Source organism: Salmo salar, chromosome 19 (genome assembly GCF_965601325.2).
Source record: "Salmo salar chromosome 19, fSalSal1, whole genome shotgun sequence".
Classification (NCBI taxonomy): Eukaryota; Metazoa; Chordata; class Actinopteri; order Salmoniformes; family Salmonidae; genus Salmo; species Salmo salar.
This window is the reverse complement of record NC_138309.1, coordinates 4,049,477-4,066,520: the sequence shown is the minus strand read 5'-3', so window position 1 is coordinate 4,066,520 and position 17,044 is coordinate 4,049,477. Positions and strand designations below refer to the sequence as shown.

Below are 17,044 nucleotides of genomic sequence, written 5' to 3'. Positions count from 1 at the left end.
AAAACACAAACGAACTGGACAGTCTTGTCAGGCACACAGCTAAACAAGCACAATCTCCCACAAAATACTAACACAAACACATACCTATTTATAGGACCCTCAATCAGAGGCAACGAGAAAACACCTGCCTCCAATTGAGAGTCCAACCCCCAATTAACTAAACATAGAAAAGCAAATGACTAGACTGAACATAGAAATACAATAACATAGAACAGTGTCCAAAACCCGGAATAATAAATCAAACACCCTACTACTAACACAACCAGCCCGAACCACATAAAACAAACACCCCCTGCCACGTCCTGACCAAACTACAACAACAAATAACCCCTATTACTGGTCAGGACGTGACAGTACCCCCCCAAAGGTGCAGACCCCGGTTGCACCTCACACAAATAAACAAAAATCACCCCAAAACAAAAAGAAATCCCCTAAACTAAAGGGGGGGAAGGGAGGGTGGCTGCCGTCACCGACGGCACTCGTGCATACACCCCCCTCCCCAAAACCTCCTACAGTGGAGGTGGCTTAGGCTCGGACCTAAGACCACCCCCTGACCAGTCCACTCCTCCCAAATACCTCGACCTGACACATGTCACTGTAGACCCTGTACTGTACTCTATGAGCTCTGGACTGTAGGATGACTCTAGGAGCTCTGGACTGTAGGATGACTCTAGGAGCTCTGGACTGTAGGCAGACTCACTCGGTTCCGGACTGTAGGCAGTCTCGCTCGGTGCCGGACTGTAGGCCGTCTCGCTCGGTGCCGGACTGTAGGCCGTCTCGCTCGGTGCCGGACTGTAGGCCGTCTCGCTCGGTGCCGGACTGTAGGCCGTCTCGCTCGGTGCCGGACTGTAGGCCGTCTCGCTCGGTGCCGGACTGTAGGCCGTCTCGCTCGGTGCCGGACTGTAGGCCGTCTCACTCGTGCTTTATCGGCTCGTATATAGCTTCATACCAGCGCCGCTCAGCCTTCGGTGCTTCTATCTCCTCCGGTGGGAGAACGTAGTCCCCAGCCTTGTGCCATGGTCCAGCCCCGTCCAGAATCTCCTCCCATGTCCAATTCCCCTGATAGTCCATATAGTTCCTGCGTTGCTCCTTACCCTGCTGCTTGGTCCTTGGTTGGTGGGAGATTCTGTCACGGTTGTCGTAGGGTAGAGACCAAGACGCAGCGGGAAAATGTACACTCATCTTCTTTTTATTTGGTGAAGAAGGAAAACACAAGATAAACATGTATACAAAAACACAAACGAACTTGACAGTCTTGTCAGGCACACACACAGCTAAACAAGAACAATCTCCCACAAAATACTAACACAAACACATACCTATTTATAGGACCCTCAATCAGAGGCAACGAGAAAACACCTGCCTCCATTTGAGAGTCATCCCCAATTAACTAAACATAGAAATACAAATGACTAGACTGAACATAGAAATACATTAACATAGAACAGTGCCCAAAACCCGGAATAATAAATCAAACACCCTACTACTAACACAACCAGCCCGAACCACATAAAACAAATACCCCCTGCCACGTCCTGACCAAACTACAATAACAAGTAACCCCTATTACTGGTCAGGACGTGACTGTGCGTCTGTGTTAAGAATCCTAAATAATGCCATAGATAGTTTTTGAAAGATAGTAAAACTTGAAGGAAAAACAAGGAAGCATGATGTAACATGCATACCTGTTATTCCAACTGATTATAGGCTATTATAGCCAGCGACTTACCATTGCATCAAGACGCTTAGATGAAAACAGTGGAGAGAAAAACGACTATCGTATAATCACACGCAGCTTTTTATTGCTAACCAGCAGATGTCACTTATGTGCATTGTGAATAGATAATGAAGCTCTGAGTAATGAGACGTTTTTTTGGCACAATTTGGTGAAAGCACCGAAGCCTTCAGAAAACGTTAGTTTCCCATCACTACAACACTACCTGCAGGTCACATTATGATGGCTTGCAAACTGATGTGCAATTCCTATTGGAATTCAGCCAGAGTTAGGATATCAGTTGATATCAGTTATTCACCAGCAACCTGCATTCATAATGACTGCCAGGGTTAGAAACAGTGAGAGGAGTTTGCATAAGCCTTTTAAACTGGAACATACATTTCAGTCAAGGGTGCAAAAATTCTAACTAAATGACTGGATTTTTTTTAGAAAAATGTATGTTATTATTTTTAGTGTAGCATAAGATTAATCAATCACTCAATGTACATGCAAAACACAGGTATTAAAAACTATTTTAGAAAATTCACCTACAGTAGAACAAGCTGGGAAAAAAGTTAATTTGTTATCATAACTTGACTTTGAGGTCAACTTACTATAATTATTTGATACAAAAATGCCTTGGGGTTTACAGTGGTCTATTATAAAGTCTCATACATGCTTATAACAAGTTACAAAGCATTATACCTGCTATACTTTACCTGCTAAAGTGGTCATGTGTTACAATGTGTTCCTTACCCTGCATTTTGGCCAATCAATTTAAACCCAATCCTGTCTTTATGAACTGTATGAGCTCTTATACTTACCCAAAAGCTCATGGTTTCTTCAGCTTTTTCTTTTCTCTACCTTGACCCTCACTACGTAATTTCATCTGTTTCAGGCAAGGCAGCGAGAGAAAATGAATGACGAACACAACAAACGCCTCTCGGATACGGTGAACAAGCTACTGTCTGAGTCCAACGAGCGACTGCAGCTTCACCTCAAAGAGAGAATGGCTGCCCTAGAAGAGAAGGTACTATAAAGCATTGTTAACCATATGCTAAATTAAGCTAATATTGCCATCAATAATCATAAGTATTTTTTTATCAACACAATCAATGTCAAACATGAGTAAACTTGGCATAATCACTCCTCTACTCTTCTAGAATGCACTGTCAGAGGAGTTAGCAAACATGAAGAAAATCCAAGATGATCTTATAGCAAACAAGGTACATATCTTCCCCTTATTGTATCCAGTTGATCAGATTTTAATATGTACATTGTTGTTGTACTTCTGTCGATACATGGAATGAGGACATCAGCAGTACTTTATATTGATTTATAACTTTGGACTCTGGTCTTTCTCACCGGTTGTTTTTAGGGCTATACACTGACTTTTGCAAACCCTTTTTGGGATACTAGTGTGGATAGTTTTCCCTCCCCAGTCTCAATATGCAATTGAATCTATCATCGCAAGGGTTTGTCTGTTTCGCTGCGAGAACTGGAGACAAGTCACACTGCTTTGCACTGATGTTAGTTTTGCCAACAGACAAAGACTTCTGTGATCTTGTAGTTGTCAGTTCTGTCTGTTCTTTAGTTATTCTTATATGTGTTCTTTGTTTTGTTATTTTAGTATGGAAATAGATGCATGTAAACAAGTAGGCACTTTTCTTTACAGGAATATAATGTTATCCTGTACTGTACTCCCATCTCTCTCTCCCAGGACCAGCTCATAGTCGAGCTGGAGAGGATTCAGCTGGAGGTGGATCAACTGAGGGGGAGGCCTGGCTCTTCCTATTCCAGGTTAGCCACAATTGAGCTGCAAGGGTATTTATAAATACATTTGATAAAAGCATAAAATAAACACATTTGTTCTCTCGAGGGAAAAGTAATCCACCCCTTGTCTGAGGATCATGTTATGAACACTTTAACCACTCCTAAATGATAGACTTTCTAAATGTTTGTTTTCTATTTTGCTAAGACGACTAGAGCAGAGATATTATCAATATGTTTTGCCCTAATACCCTCAAAACCAACAAAAATAATGGTTGGTGACAAGTCACTGATTTTAAAGGTCCTGAACAGTCAAAATCATGTTTTTCATGAAATTGGATGATAATTGGATGAAACCAGATCAAAGTAGGACTACCAAAATATGAAAAATGACTGTTGCTTCTACATTCATAAAATTGTATCATAAAGTTACTGGTCCCCTCCCCCATGTCAAACACTTGGATTCAGGAGGCTGGATGGAGGCAAGATTATTAAGGGCTTTTTGTGACATCACAAAAGTAGTAATTTGAATACATCAATGGTAAAATCTTATTCTCTTACCGAATTTAAATAAGTTGCACCTTGTAACCAACATCGCAGGAGAAAGGTTTGCTGAGGGGCATGGTTTACATACAAGCTATTCGGAAAGTATTTGTACCGTTACGGCTTTATTCTAAAATGTATTAAATTAATTATTGTCCTCATCAATATACACACACACACACGCACACACACACACACACACACACACACACACACACACACACACACACACACACACACACACACACACACACACACACACACAATACCCCTTAATGTCAAAGCAAAAAACTGTTTTTTAGAAATGTTTGCAAATGTGTAATTAAAAAAAAAAACAGAAACACCTTATTTACATAAGTATTCGGACCCTTTGCTATGAGACTCAAAATTGAGCTCAGGTGCATCTTGTTTCCATTGATCATCCTTGAGATGTTTCTACAACTTGGATTCAGTCTAATGAAGCAAAATGGGAAATGTTGTTTTTTATATTGGATAAAAGTAGAGACTCAGAGCTACAAAATGGCATATCATGCACTGCATTTGAGGAACAATGGGAAAGTAACTGTGCTTTGAAAGTTGATCAACTTGTAAACTCAGTTTTGAGAGAATTGCATTTGAATGTTTTGGTATCAAGTGAAGAGCTTTTCTTTATCTACACCCATTCAGCATCATTCACACACTCTTAAGCTTTAGCCCCACCCATCTCGTTTCGCTCTCGGAGTGCACAGTTGACGCTCTGGCTGACGATTTGTTTACCTCTGGATAACATGAAAAAAACCTAAAGACATTTACTGACACCAGCAATATTCAACGGGTGTTGTACACACGTCACGTATCATTAGCTAACGAGCCAGCCAGCTAACGTTAGCTAGTTAAACGACAATGAACAAAGTTCCAACAATGCCTAACGTTAGGCTCTAACTAGAAAAGCAAGCAGCTCTGAAAAACAAATAATAACCTCCACTAAGGAGCCAGCCAGCTAATGTTAACTAGGTAGCTAACAGTACACTTCAGCTTAAGACATATAGCTAGCTAGGTAAACAATGAACCTAGCAAGGTAAACAACATTTAAGATCACACGTCACGTAACGTTAGCTAACGAGTCAGCCAGCTAACATTATCTAGTTAAACAACAATTAACAACGTTACAACAATGCCACGGTGCTGGGAGCTAACCAACCAGGTTCAATGTTAGCTAGCTAACATTAGGCTCAAACTAGAAAAGCAAACGGCTCTGGGAAACAAATAATAATGTCAGCTTGGGAGCCAGCCAGCTAACATTAGCTAGCTAGCTAACAGTACACTTTAGCTTGAAATGAAACCACTTTCTGTCAAAATTAGAAATGTGTAATATGTGAAAATGTAGCTAGCTAACGCTAGACTATCTTACCTGTATACATCATTATGCATGATGGACGTCTCCCTGTCAGGAATGCCATACCATGGTTGCCCTTAGTTTGAAGATATAATCCGGAGACAGGTGTTTTCGCCATCTCTTTAGCTATCATACTCAAATTCCACTGATTTCAAAACTTGATCCTACAGAAAGTGGAGAACAACACTTATGCAGCTCCACTACACAATATATTTTTTTAAATGCCGTGTTCAACCGGATTACCAACACAGACTGATGAGCTCAAGTAGACATAAGCCTTGAATATGGCAGACCAATCCGAACTCCTCTCTCGGCATGTTCAGCCCACTCATTATCTCAGCCAATCATGGCTAGTGGGAAAGTTGCTATCTTTTTATGTGGCTTAACCAACAAGGCTCATAATTTAACAATTTTATTCGTATTTACAGATGGCATACACGTTTTTTAAGGCACATGAAAGTTCACATGTTCGAGAAGGCATTTCTGCCCCAAAAAATTATTTTGATAAAAATATATTTTTTACCATCAACTGGCTCTCCTGTGTAGTTGTGACTTGCGACATACACCTAGTTTCCTGAATCGGGTCACAAATATCAAATATATTTTGATTTGTTTAACACTTTTTTGGTTACTACATGACTCCATGTGTGTTATTTCATAGTTTTGATGTCTTCACTATTATTCTACAATGTAAAAAATAGTACAAATAAGAGAAACCCTTGAATGAGTGGGTGTGTCCAAACTTTTGACTGGTACTGTACTGTAGGTGTTTTCAAAGAATCGCCAGTCAAGGTGAGCTCCCCCCCCACCCAAACATCCTACTAGCTCCCGCCCACTCAATCTGTCTTTTCAGACTTCCTGGTAGTTTGACATGAGAGAAAAAAAACATTTGTAGCATTTTTATCCATAAAACATATTATAGGTGATGCTTTAGTCACTCAAAAAAAAACATAGGAATCAGAATGACTGTTCCGGACCTTTAAGTTTACGTTGTTCTTCTCACTTTCTGTTAGTTGAGGTAGCATTAGATTTCTTTCTAATGTAGTGTAAAAAATAAAGCATATATTGTGATTCAGGATAAAATGTCACAATTTCACTCAATTTACAAATGTTAACTTTTTTCATTAAAACCTCTTAAGGATCCGCCCCTTTTTTTCAATTTTCACCTAAAATGACATACCCAAAACTAACTGCCTGTAGCTCAGGCATTGAAGAAAGGATATGCATATTCGTGATATCATTTGAAAGGAAACACTTTGAAGTTTGTGGAAATGTGAAATGAATGTAGGAGAATATAACACATTAGATCTGGTAAAATAAAATATATATAAAAAAAAAATAAAAAATTTTTTTTATTATTTTTTGTACCATCTTTGAAATGCAAGAGAAAAGGCCATAATGTATTATTCCAGTCCAGACACAATTTAGATTTTGGCTACTAGATGGCATCAGTGTATATGCAAAGTTTAAGACTGATCCAATGAACCATTGCATTTCTGTTCAAAATGTTGTATCAAGTCTGCCCAAATGTGCCTAATTGGTTTATTCATAACTTTTCAAGTTCAGAACTGTGCACTCTCCTCAAACAATAGCATGGTATTATTTCACTGTAATAGCTACTGTAAATTGGACAGTGCAGTTAGATTAATAACAAGAATTTAAGCTTTCTGCCAATATCAAATGTGTCTTTGTCCTGGGAAATTTTATGGTTACTTACAACCTCATGCTAATCGCATTAGCCTATGTTAGCTCAACCGTCAAGTCGGGGACCCACCGATCCTGAAGAAATGCATAACTTTTCTTTTCAGGAAATTAGTGAAATACATTCTGAAAGATGTGCTATAACGAATAAAATATTTTTATTTTCTCATCTCACAAAATATGACAAACTCTTTTTTGGTGACCACTGCCCGATGCAGGCTGAGATCTACAGTACAGATGTTTTTTTTAAATGTTTTTACATGACTTAAAAAACGTAAGACTATGCAACACTAACCTATTAAAAACAGTTTTGTATCAATGAGGTTTGTGCAGTATGCTATAGGCCCAATATATTATCACTGCATATTGGCTATGATTGAATTGCCCTGCCAATGTTGTTCCTCTCAAACCATTATCAAATTGTATTTAAAAACTTGATGTATATGATCACACTGGAAATAGATCATCATTTGTTGTATTACTTGTGAGACACAGCTAAGTGAGCATACATTTAAATTATTTGCTTTCTACATTTTACTGGACTGATGGTGCCTGCATCTGATGGTCAGTCTCAGCGGAGGGATAACATCAGAGGTTCTGCCTCTCATCGTTGGACCGTCCCTCAGCTCTCCCCCATCCGCTAAGACTGACCATAAAGGGGAAACTGTCTTCGAGCTGATGGTGAAACGAGTCACACCGCATCATTTCTGCCTCATACACAAATTCATGTTGTTACTCCTATGACTAGAGAAAGTTAAATATTCCACGATATTAAAAAACACAGCCGCTAATAATAACTACGCAAGCCTATCGATACACTTTGCTACTCATTCATTGAATCTGCAGTGCTGGTTGCAGCGCAAGTGGAGCAGCGCCTTTCATGGCTTATAAAGTGTTGAATAAAAAGTATTGACTGTGCTGAATGAAACTTAAACATAAACTCACTCATAAAAACAGCACTGCTGTATTTGTTGGCAGTCTCTCTCTAGTCATGGTTTTAGATATTTTGGAATCACAGTATCAACGAGAAAGTCTATAGGTGCACTTGATTTGCTCTCCGAGCACGCCGAGAAGGCAGAGTTTGTACCTTCAGACACATGAAATGGTTCAAAATGGGAATACTTCACCTACCCGGTGTTCAGGGCAGCTGAAACAAATGCACCTACGGCCAACAACGCAAGACAGAAAAAAGTAGGAATGCAAGGCTTTATTATAGAAATGTTTCTCAATTAACTAGGAATGACTTGGAGATCGACCATTCTATCACGATCGACTGTCACCAATGCTGCAGGGCGAGCAATGTGAGCTCACTTCCCTCCAACCTATTTTGAAGATCTCTTTCAGGGAGTGCCTCAGAGCTCCGTTACCCCCAGGGTGGTGGCTCCCTCCCAGCCGGCTATGGCAGCTCCTCCTGTGCCGTGGTAGTCCGGAGGGCACACCACGGCCGATGGGCTTCCCCTAGGGATGAAAGCAACAAGGTGAGGATCTCATGGACTATCTACAGTACTGTAGCTCCCTGGTAGCCTGGTCCCATAACGTATTGGCTATAGCCAACTCCTAGAAAAGAAAGGCTGCGCATTTACAGTGCCTTCGTAAAGTATTCAGACCTCTTGACTATTTCCACATTTTGTTACATTACAGCCTTATTCTAAAATGGATTAAATAAATAACAATTCTCAGCAATCTACACACAATACCCCATAATAACAAAGCGAAAACAGTTTTATTTTTTACATTTTTGCAAAATAAAAAACAGAAACACCTTATTTACATAAGTATTTACACCCTTTGCTATGAGACTCGAAATTGAGCTCAGATGCATCCTGTTTCCGTTGATCATCCTTGAGATGTTTCTACAACTTGATTGGAGTCCACCTGTGGTCAATTCAATTGACTGGACATGATTTGGAAAGGCACACATCTGTCTATATAAGGTCCCACAGTTGACAGTGCAAGTCAGAGCAAAAACCAAGCCATGAGGTCAAAGGCATTGTCCGTAGAGCCCTGAGACTAGATTGAGTTGAGGCACAGATCTGGGGAAGGGTACCAAAATATTTCTGTAGCATTGAAGGTACACAAGAACACAGTGTGGCCTCCATCATTCTTGAATGGAAGACGTTTGGAACCACCAAGACTCTTTCTAGAGCTGGCCGCCCTCTGTGGAGATGGGAGAACCTTCCAGAAGGACAACCATCTCTGCAGCACTCCACCAATCAGGCCTTTATGGTAGAGTGGCCAGACAGAAGCCACTTTTCAGTAAAAGGCACATGACAGCCCGCTTGGAGTTTGCCAAAAGGCACCTAAAGGACTCTCAGCCCATTTTATTTTTTAATTTTTATTTCACCTTTATTTAAACAGGTAGGCTAGTTGAGAACAAGTTCTCATTTGGCCAAGATAAAGCATAGCAATTCGACACATACAACAACGCAGAGTTACACATGGAATAAACAAAACATACAGTCAATAATGAGAAACAAGATTCTCTGGTCTGATGAAATCAAGATTGAACTCTTTGGCCTGAATGCCAAGCGTCACATCTGGAAGAGACCTGGCACCATCCCTATGGTGAAGCATGGTAGTGACAGCAACATGCTGTGGGGATGTTTTTCAGGGACTGGGAGACTAGTAAGCATCGAGGCAAAGATGAACGGAGCAAAGTACAAAGAGATCTTTCATGAAAACCTGCTCCAAAGTGCTCAGGGCCTCAAACTGGGGTGACGGTTCACCCTCCAACAGGACAATGACCCTAAGCAAACAGCCAAGACAATGCAGGAGTGGCTTTGGGACAAGTCTCTGAATGCCTTGAGTGGCCCAAGCCAGAGCCTGCACTTGAACCTGATCGAACATCTCTGGAGAGACCTTAAAATAGCTGTGCAGCAGCTGTGACAAAGCTTGAGAGGATTTTCAGAGAAGAATGGAAGAAACTCCCCAAGGTGTACCAAGCTTGTAGCGTCATACCCAAGAAGACTCAATGCTATAATCGCTGCCAAAGGTGATTCAACAAGTACTGAATAAAGGGTCTGAATACTTGTGTAAATTATATATTTCATATTTAAAATAAAAAAATATTAATTAGCAAAAATGTTTAAAAATATTGGTTTTTGCTTTGTCACTATTGGCTATTGTGTGTAGATTGATGAGGGAAAAAAAACAATTTAATACATTTCAGAATAAGGCTTTAACGTAATAAAATGTGGAAAAAGTCAAGGGGTCTGAATACTTTCCGAAGGCACTGTATGTGGTTCCGATGCAATTGAATAAATACCAACATTTTAACAGCTTTGCTGCCTTTGTAAGGGTTTCAACTCCTGTCCCACAATGTACAGTCTTGGACCAGTCTAGCTCTCTGGGTGGCGCCTAATTTTGTGTTTTAATGTTTTATGATTGACTGAGTGACCTGTCAGTCCTACACATTGGGGCCATTTCGTTTGAGTCTTGATTTGACATGCAAGGATAAAAGTACACTAAGACATTTCTCTAATTTCAACAGTAAAACGCTGTTGAATGCACAGTAAAATACCATAAATGTGTTTTACAGAATTAATTATGGGAACGCTGTACCCCCACAGAATACAGTAATATACTGTATTAGAAGAATTTCTACAAATATTTTCCTCTGCAGTAACTTACTGACTATTTTCTGCCAGTAATTTACTAGAATTGTCACGACTTCCGCTGAAGTCGGCCCCTCTCCTTGTTCGGGCGGCGGTCGACGTCACCGGCTTACTAGTCATCACCGATCGATGTTTCCCTGTTCGTTTTGTTTTGTCTTAATTATACACACCTGTTTATGATTCCCTGATTATGTTCATTATTTAACCCTCTGGCTTCCCTGTTTGTCTTGTCTGTGATTGTTCATGTTTTGTGGTTGTTGGAGGTGTTTCTCCCAACCCTGTTATTTTGCTGTGGGAGAAGTTTATTGTGTTTTTGAGTAAACACGTTTTGTTTGCACTCATCCCTGTGTCCTGCGCCTGACTCCGATACTTCTCCAAACATATTCGTTACAATAATTCAGAATACAGTATCATACTTTATTTTTGAAGCTCCAAAAACCTTTTGAACACTAGTGGGTGCATAGTATTGTTGTTTCTGACTCATTAACATATTTTGAGGTGTGTCTTGTAAGAGGCTATATTTGTTGTAACTGTTAGTGAGAATGCTGTACGAATTTAGCTGATATGTGGTAGTGGGTCCCTAGTAATTGAAGTAATATAGGGGACAGATCAGTGTGGCGTCTAGTCTCAAACCGTTAATGGTTGATTGGCTAGCCATGTCCTTTTGATCTGTTTTGCCCTGTACTCACTTTTCAGTTTAGAAGCCATTGTTGAGGCCTAAAGTGCAAGCGATATAAAACATGGCATGCTGTAATATATAATTACATATTCACCATCAGCAATTTATGAATAGTTTTTCAATACAATTCAACAATGAAGTACTGTTTTGCTGTATATTTAATGTAGCGTAATGTAAATTATGGTGCATTGTGGGAGGGGAAATAATCGCTGGCTCATTAACATATTTTAAGGCATGCCTTGAAGTGGCTATATTTGTTGTACCCATTAGTGAGAGTCCTGTGCCAATTTAAGTGAAACGTGGTAGTAGTTCCTCAACAAATTTATATAGGGGACAGATCAGTGGCAATAGGTTTTAAACCTTTAATGGTTGAATATTTAACCATATCCATTTGATCTATTTTGCCCTATAATCACAGCCAGTTCAGAAGCCTTTGTTTAGCCCTCTAGAATTACAAGTGATATAAAACTAGTGATGTGGAAACAAAGCTTCCTGAAGCATAGTACATTTTCATCAAATTGGGTCGAAACTGTTCATTACGCAAGGCTTTGATCAACACAGTGTACACTAATGGCACCTGCTGGTCAAAATAATTTAGAACAGCAAAATTACAATAGATGACTTCGCACACGCCATAGTGCGTGTGCATGGTAGCCTTTTGTCTTCTACCAAAACCAATACCAAAGCAATCAGGTGGCGGTTTGACAAAACGATGCTTCGGACGTCATTGATCACATGCTTCTGATGAAGGGATATAAGCATTGGCACACTGTTTCAAAGCGAACGGCTTAGTAATTTTGATGCATGTATCGTAGCTCCGGTATCAAATGTAACATCACTATATGAAACACCAAGTATTCATTAATATGCTGTAATGGTCTAGTGGTCAACTTGCTTGATACAATCCCTTGTAAGTACAGTAAAATATTGTAAAAATAGCTGTTTTGTACTGTTTTTCATTGCTTTGGACATTATAGTAATTTACAAGAAGCCTGAATCAAATTACCATGAATATCTCAGTAATGTATTATCACTATCCAGAGATACAGTATATCATAAGATATCTCGTATGAATAACAGTTATTCTGAAGATCAGTGAATCCTTAACTACATTTTCAGTAACGGTTACAGAAACCTTTTACTTGCTATGGCTGTTTTTTTTTATGAACCTGCAAAGAACACTGGTTAATATGTCACTGGGTAATTACAGTAATATGATGTAATTGTCATTGGTACTGTAAATTTGTTTACAGTAACTGACTTGGTATTGTAAATTAGATTACAGTAATATTTGTGAATCCCTAAAATGGATTAGTGGCCAATTGCTGCCAGTATGTTACTGCAGGGTTTCCTAAACTCGGTCATGGTGCCTCCCATTGGGTGCACATTGTAGTTTTTGTCCTTGCGCTACACAGCGGTTTTCAAATAACCAACTCATCATCAAGCTTTGTTTGGGAAACCCTGTCTTACTGTACATTTTACAAGAAATGTTTAACAGTGTAGCTAACAGAATTCCAAGTCATGTCTCTTCTCTTCTTTTCTCTTTCTTTCTTTCTTTCTTTCTTTCTTTCTTTCTTTCTTTCTTTCTTTCTTTCTTTCTTTCTTTCTTTCTTTCTTTCTTTCTTTCTTTCTTTCTTTCTTTCTCCTCCTCTGTCTCTCTGCAGTATGGAGAGTGGGACAGTGGCACCATGCTGGGTCCCAGGTTTGAGGGGGGAGCTGAGGGGGGCTGCTCGGACAACGAGGAGGACAGGGAGACCCTGTTTGGCTCTGAGCTGCTCTCGCCCAGCGGACAGACAGACGTGCAGACCCTCGCCATCATGCTACAGGAGCAACTGGAGGCCATCAACAAGGAGATCAAGTAAGTCTTCTGGTACAACGCAAACAGGAATGGTGGGTTTGACTGAATTCCTAATGGACCTAAAATTGCCTCAGAAATATGTCAATAAACTACACTCTTACTATATCCTCTGTCCCATTCAATGGGTGATCCAGAGGTCAAAACCCCAACAATATCTAAAAATCGACCTCTCTTTGACTTTCTACTCTGCTTTGTCCAAACCAGGAGTGAATAATAACACCGATACAGATAGAAGAACTCACACTCATTTGCTTTACTCAAGCCAGAGGTTTACTGCACATGCATATTATAAAATAGTGATACCGCAAACATCTCTTTGCGGCTATCCTCAGGAGTAATTTTCCTATTTTTCTCCCTTCTCTTTCTTTTCCTCTTTTCTCATTTCCTCACTTATCCAATGCCCTTCACTTGCCCCTTTCTGTCTCATCACTCTTCCTTTCCTCCCCTTTCTCCTCTCTTCGACACTCTCCTCTCAGGCTGATCCAGGAGGAGAAGGAGAACACTGAGCTGAGGGCGGAGGAGATCGAGAGCCGGGTGAGCAGCGTGGCCTTGGACTCCAACCCTCTCCCCCCCTCCTCGCTGGGCGGGGGCAGGGAGAGTGTGGGGAGGGGCTACATGACCCCCTCCCTCACTTCCTCCACCTTGGCCTCCCCGTCTCCCCCTAGCTCTGGACATTCCACCCCCCGACTGTCACATTCCCCTGCCCGAGAGTCAGACAGACAGGTACAGTACCGTACTGCTGGTGGCTGTCTGTGTTTGGACACATCTAGCATTTCAACGTGCGCTTCTTGGTTGTTGCTACCCAACGGGTAAGGCTAGTTGAAAGGACATCATATGTCAGTTTACAATCAGAACTGGTTATAACCTAGTTGTAACATTTCAATAGTTTTAGATGCACTATTGTAAGTGGTTGTTCCACTGGATATCATAAGGTGAATGCACCAATTTGTAAGTCGCTCTGGATAACAGCGTCTGCTAAATGACTTAAATGTAAATGTAATGTAATGTTTTACCCGCCGGGTAAAGGAGCTTCTTCTTTATGCCTACACTGTGTTTGATTGTGTTTGTGTGTTTGGTCTTCTAAATATATTCTCATGTAGCTGCGCGAGAAAAACAATTATGCCAATCTGGTTTTATTGTTGCTGCAAGTCTCAAGTGTGCTGTGACTTAAACAAGCTGAATTGTTTACAGTACAACAAATAAATATAGTTTTCTATTGTGATTTAAATGGGTGGAACTGTTTATAGGGTTCCAAATGAATTAAACTAGCACAGTTACTTGAATGAACACATATTCCTACGGCAATTAAAATGTATTAAAAGAGTTGTCTACAGTGACTCAATTGAACTGATTCTCTGTCAATACAGAACAGCAAAGAGAGCGACGACTGCCGGGCGCTAGCCCTGATTGACTCTACCCATCCTCCAGTTCCTCGCGCTCTGCGATTAGACAGAATGACTCACACACACCCAGGGGCGGGGCTGGATGATCACCGCGAATTCCGCAGGTACAGAAATGACTTTAGTCTACATTGTTTGGTGTTTGTTAGGAAGCTAGGTAATATAATTGACTTCCTGTTGAAATAAAGAAAAAATAATATATATAACTATATAATATATACACTGCTCAAAAAAATAAAGGGAACACTTAAACAACACAATGTAACTCCAAGTCAATCACACTTCTGTGAAATCAAACTGTCCACTTAGGAAGCAACACTGATTGACAATAAATTTCACATGCTGTTGTGCAAATGGAATAGACAACAGGTGGAAATTATAGGCAATTAGCAAGACACCCCCAATAAAGGACTGGTTCTGCAGGTGGTGACCACAGACCACTTCTCAGTTCCTATGCTTCCTGGCTGATGTTTTGGTCACTTTTGAATGCTGGCGGTGCTTTCACTCTAGTGGTAGCATGAGACGGAGTCTACAACCACACAAGTGGCTCAGGTAGTGCAGCTCATCCAGGATGGCACATCAATGCGAGCTGTGGCAAGAAGGTTTGCTGTGTCTGTCAGCGTAGTGTCCAGAGCATGGAGGCGCTACCAGGAGACAGGCCAGTACATCAGGAGACGTGGAGGAGGCCGTAGGAGGGCAACAACCCAGCAGCAAGACCGCTACCTTCGCCTTTGTGCAAGGAGGAGCATGAGGAGCACTGCCAGAGCCCTGCAAAATGACGTCCAGCAGGCCACAAATGTGCATGTGTCTGCTCAAACGGTCAGAAACAGACTCCATGAGGGTGGTATGAGGGCCCAACGTCCACAGGTGGGGGTTGTGCTTACAGCCCAACACCGTGCAGGACGTTTGGCATTTGCCAGGGAACACCAAGATTGGGACATTCGCCACTGGCGCCCTGTGCTCTTCACAGATGAAAGCAGGTTCACACTGAGCACATGTGACAGACGTGACAGAGTCTGGAGACGCCGTGGAGAACGTTCTGCTGCCTGCAACATCCTCCAGCATGACCGGTTTGGCGGTGGGTCAGTCATGGTGTGGGGTGGCATTTCTTTGGGGGGCCGCACAGCCCTCCATGTGCTCGCCAGAGGTAGCCTGACTGCCATTAGGTACCGAGATGAGATCCTCATACCCTTTGTGAGACCATATGCTGCTCCGGTTGGCCCTGGGTTCCTCCTAATGCAAGACAATGCTAGACCTCATGTGGCTGGAGTGTGTCAGCAGTTCCTGCAAGAGGAAGGCATTGATGCTATGGACTGGCCCGCACGTTCCCCAGACCTGAATCCAATTGAGCACATCTGGGACATCATGTCTCGCTCCATCCACCAACGTCACCTTGCACCACAGACTGTCCAGGAGTTGGCGGATCTTTTAGACCAGGTGGAGATCCCTCAGGAGACCATCCGCCACCTCATCAGGAGCATGCCCTGGCATTGTAGGGAGGTCATACAGGCACGTGGAGGCCACACACACTACTGAGCCTCATTTTGACTTGTTTTAAGGACATTACATCAAAGTTGGATCAGCCTGTAGTGTGGTTTTCCACTTTAATTTTGAGTGTGACTCCAAATCCAGACCTCCATGGGTTGATAAATTGGATTTCCATTGATTATTTTTGTGTGATTTTGTTGTCAACACATTCAACTATGTAAAGAAAAAAGTATTTAATAAGATTATTTCATTCATTCAGATCTAGGATGTGTTATTTTAGTGTTCCCTTTATTTTTTTGAGCAGTGTATAATATATAAAATAGCTAGCCAATAGAATACCAACTAGATCAGTGACCCTCATGTACATTTACATTACATTTTAGTAAGTTAGCAGACGCTCTTATCCAGAGCTACTTACAGTAGTGAATGCATACATTTCATACCATTTCATGCATTTAATTTTTATTTTATTTACTGGCCCCCCGTGGGAATCGAACCCACAACCCTGGCGTTGCACACACCATGCTGGCGTTGCAAACACCATGCTCAACCAACTGAGCCACAGGGAAGATTCATGTAATGATGTAATGATTTTTCACCAGTGATGTTCTGAGATTAATTTGTCAGTCTGTCTGCTGATGGTGCAACCACCAGTAGTCAGGACTCTCTCCACAAAGCCAGCAAGAAGAAGAGCATCAAGTCCTCCATTGGACGCCTGTTTGGAAAGAAGGAGAAAGGGAGGATTGGAGGACCTGGGAGTCAGTCTGCCTCTCTGGGTAAGTCAATGTGTGTTAACCATGTGTGTGGTATGAGGGTTAGAAACAATGTAAGGTTGCCTGCACACTTATACAGTATACACTATTATTTGCAATATAACAGTAATATAATTTACCCTAAAGACA

General features: G+C 41.2%; 1 protein-coding gene across 5 annotated transcripts in view; it reads left to right on the top strand.

The window, feature by feature from the left end:
* The window catches only part of LOC106578301 (liprin-alpha-3), a 75,822-nt gene that overhangs the window by 30,436 nt on the left and 28,342 nt on the right, over window positions 1-17,044 (top strand). For 4 of the 5 annotated variants that reach the window (XM_082965568.1, XM_082965569.1, XM_045701991.2 and 1 more), the window contains 8 exons: window positions 2,613-2,744; window positions 2,878-2,940; window positions 3,435-3,514; window positions 8,437-8,581; window positions 13,061-13,254; window positions 13,731-13,977; window positions 14,622-14,761; window positions 16,797-16,918. In XM_082965568.1, coding sequence (XP_082821694.1) covers window positions 2,613-2,744; window positions 2,878-2,940; window positions 3,435-3,514; window positions 8,437-8,581; window positions 13,061-13,254; window positions 13,731-13,977; window positions 14,622-14,761; window positions 16,797-16,918 — 1,123 coding nt within the window. The remainder of the gene's footprint in view (window positions 1-2,612; window positions 2,745-2,877; window positions 2,941-3,434; window positions 3,515-8,436; window positions 8,582-13,060; window positions 13,255-13,730; window positions 13,978-14,621; window positions 14,762-16,796; window positions 16,919-17,044) is intronic. The other variant, XM_082965570.1, reaches the window with a different exon arrangement.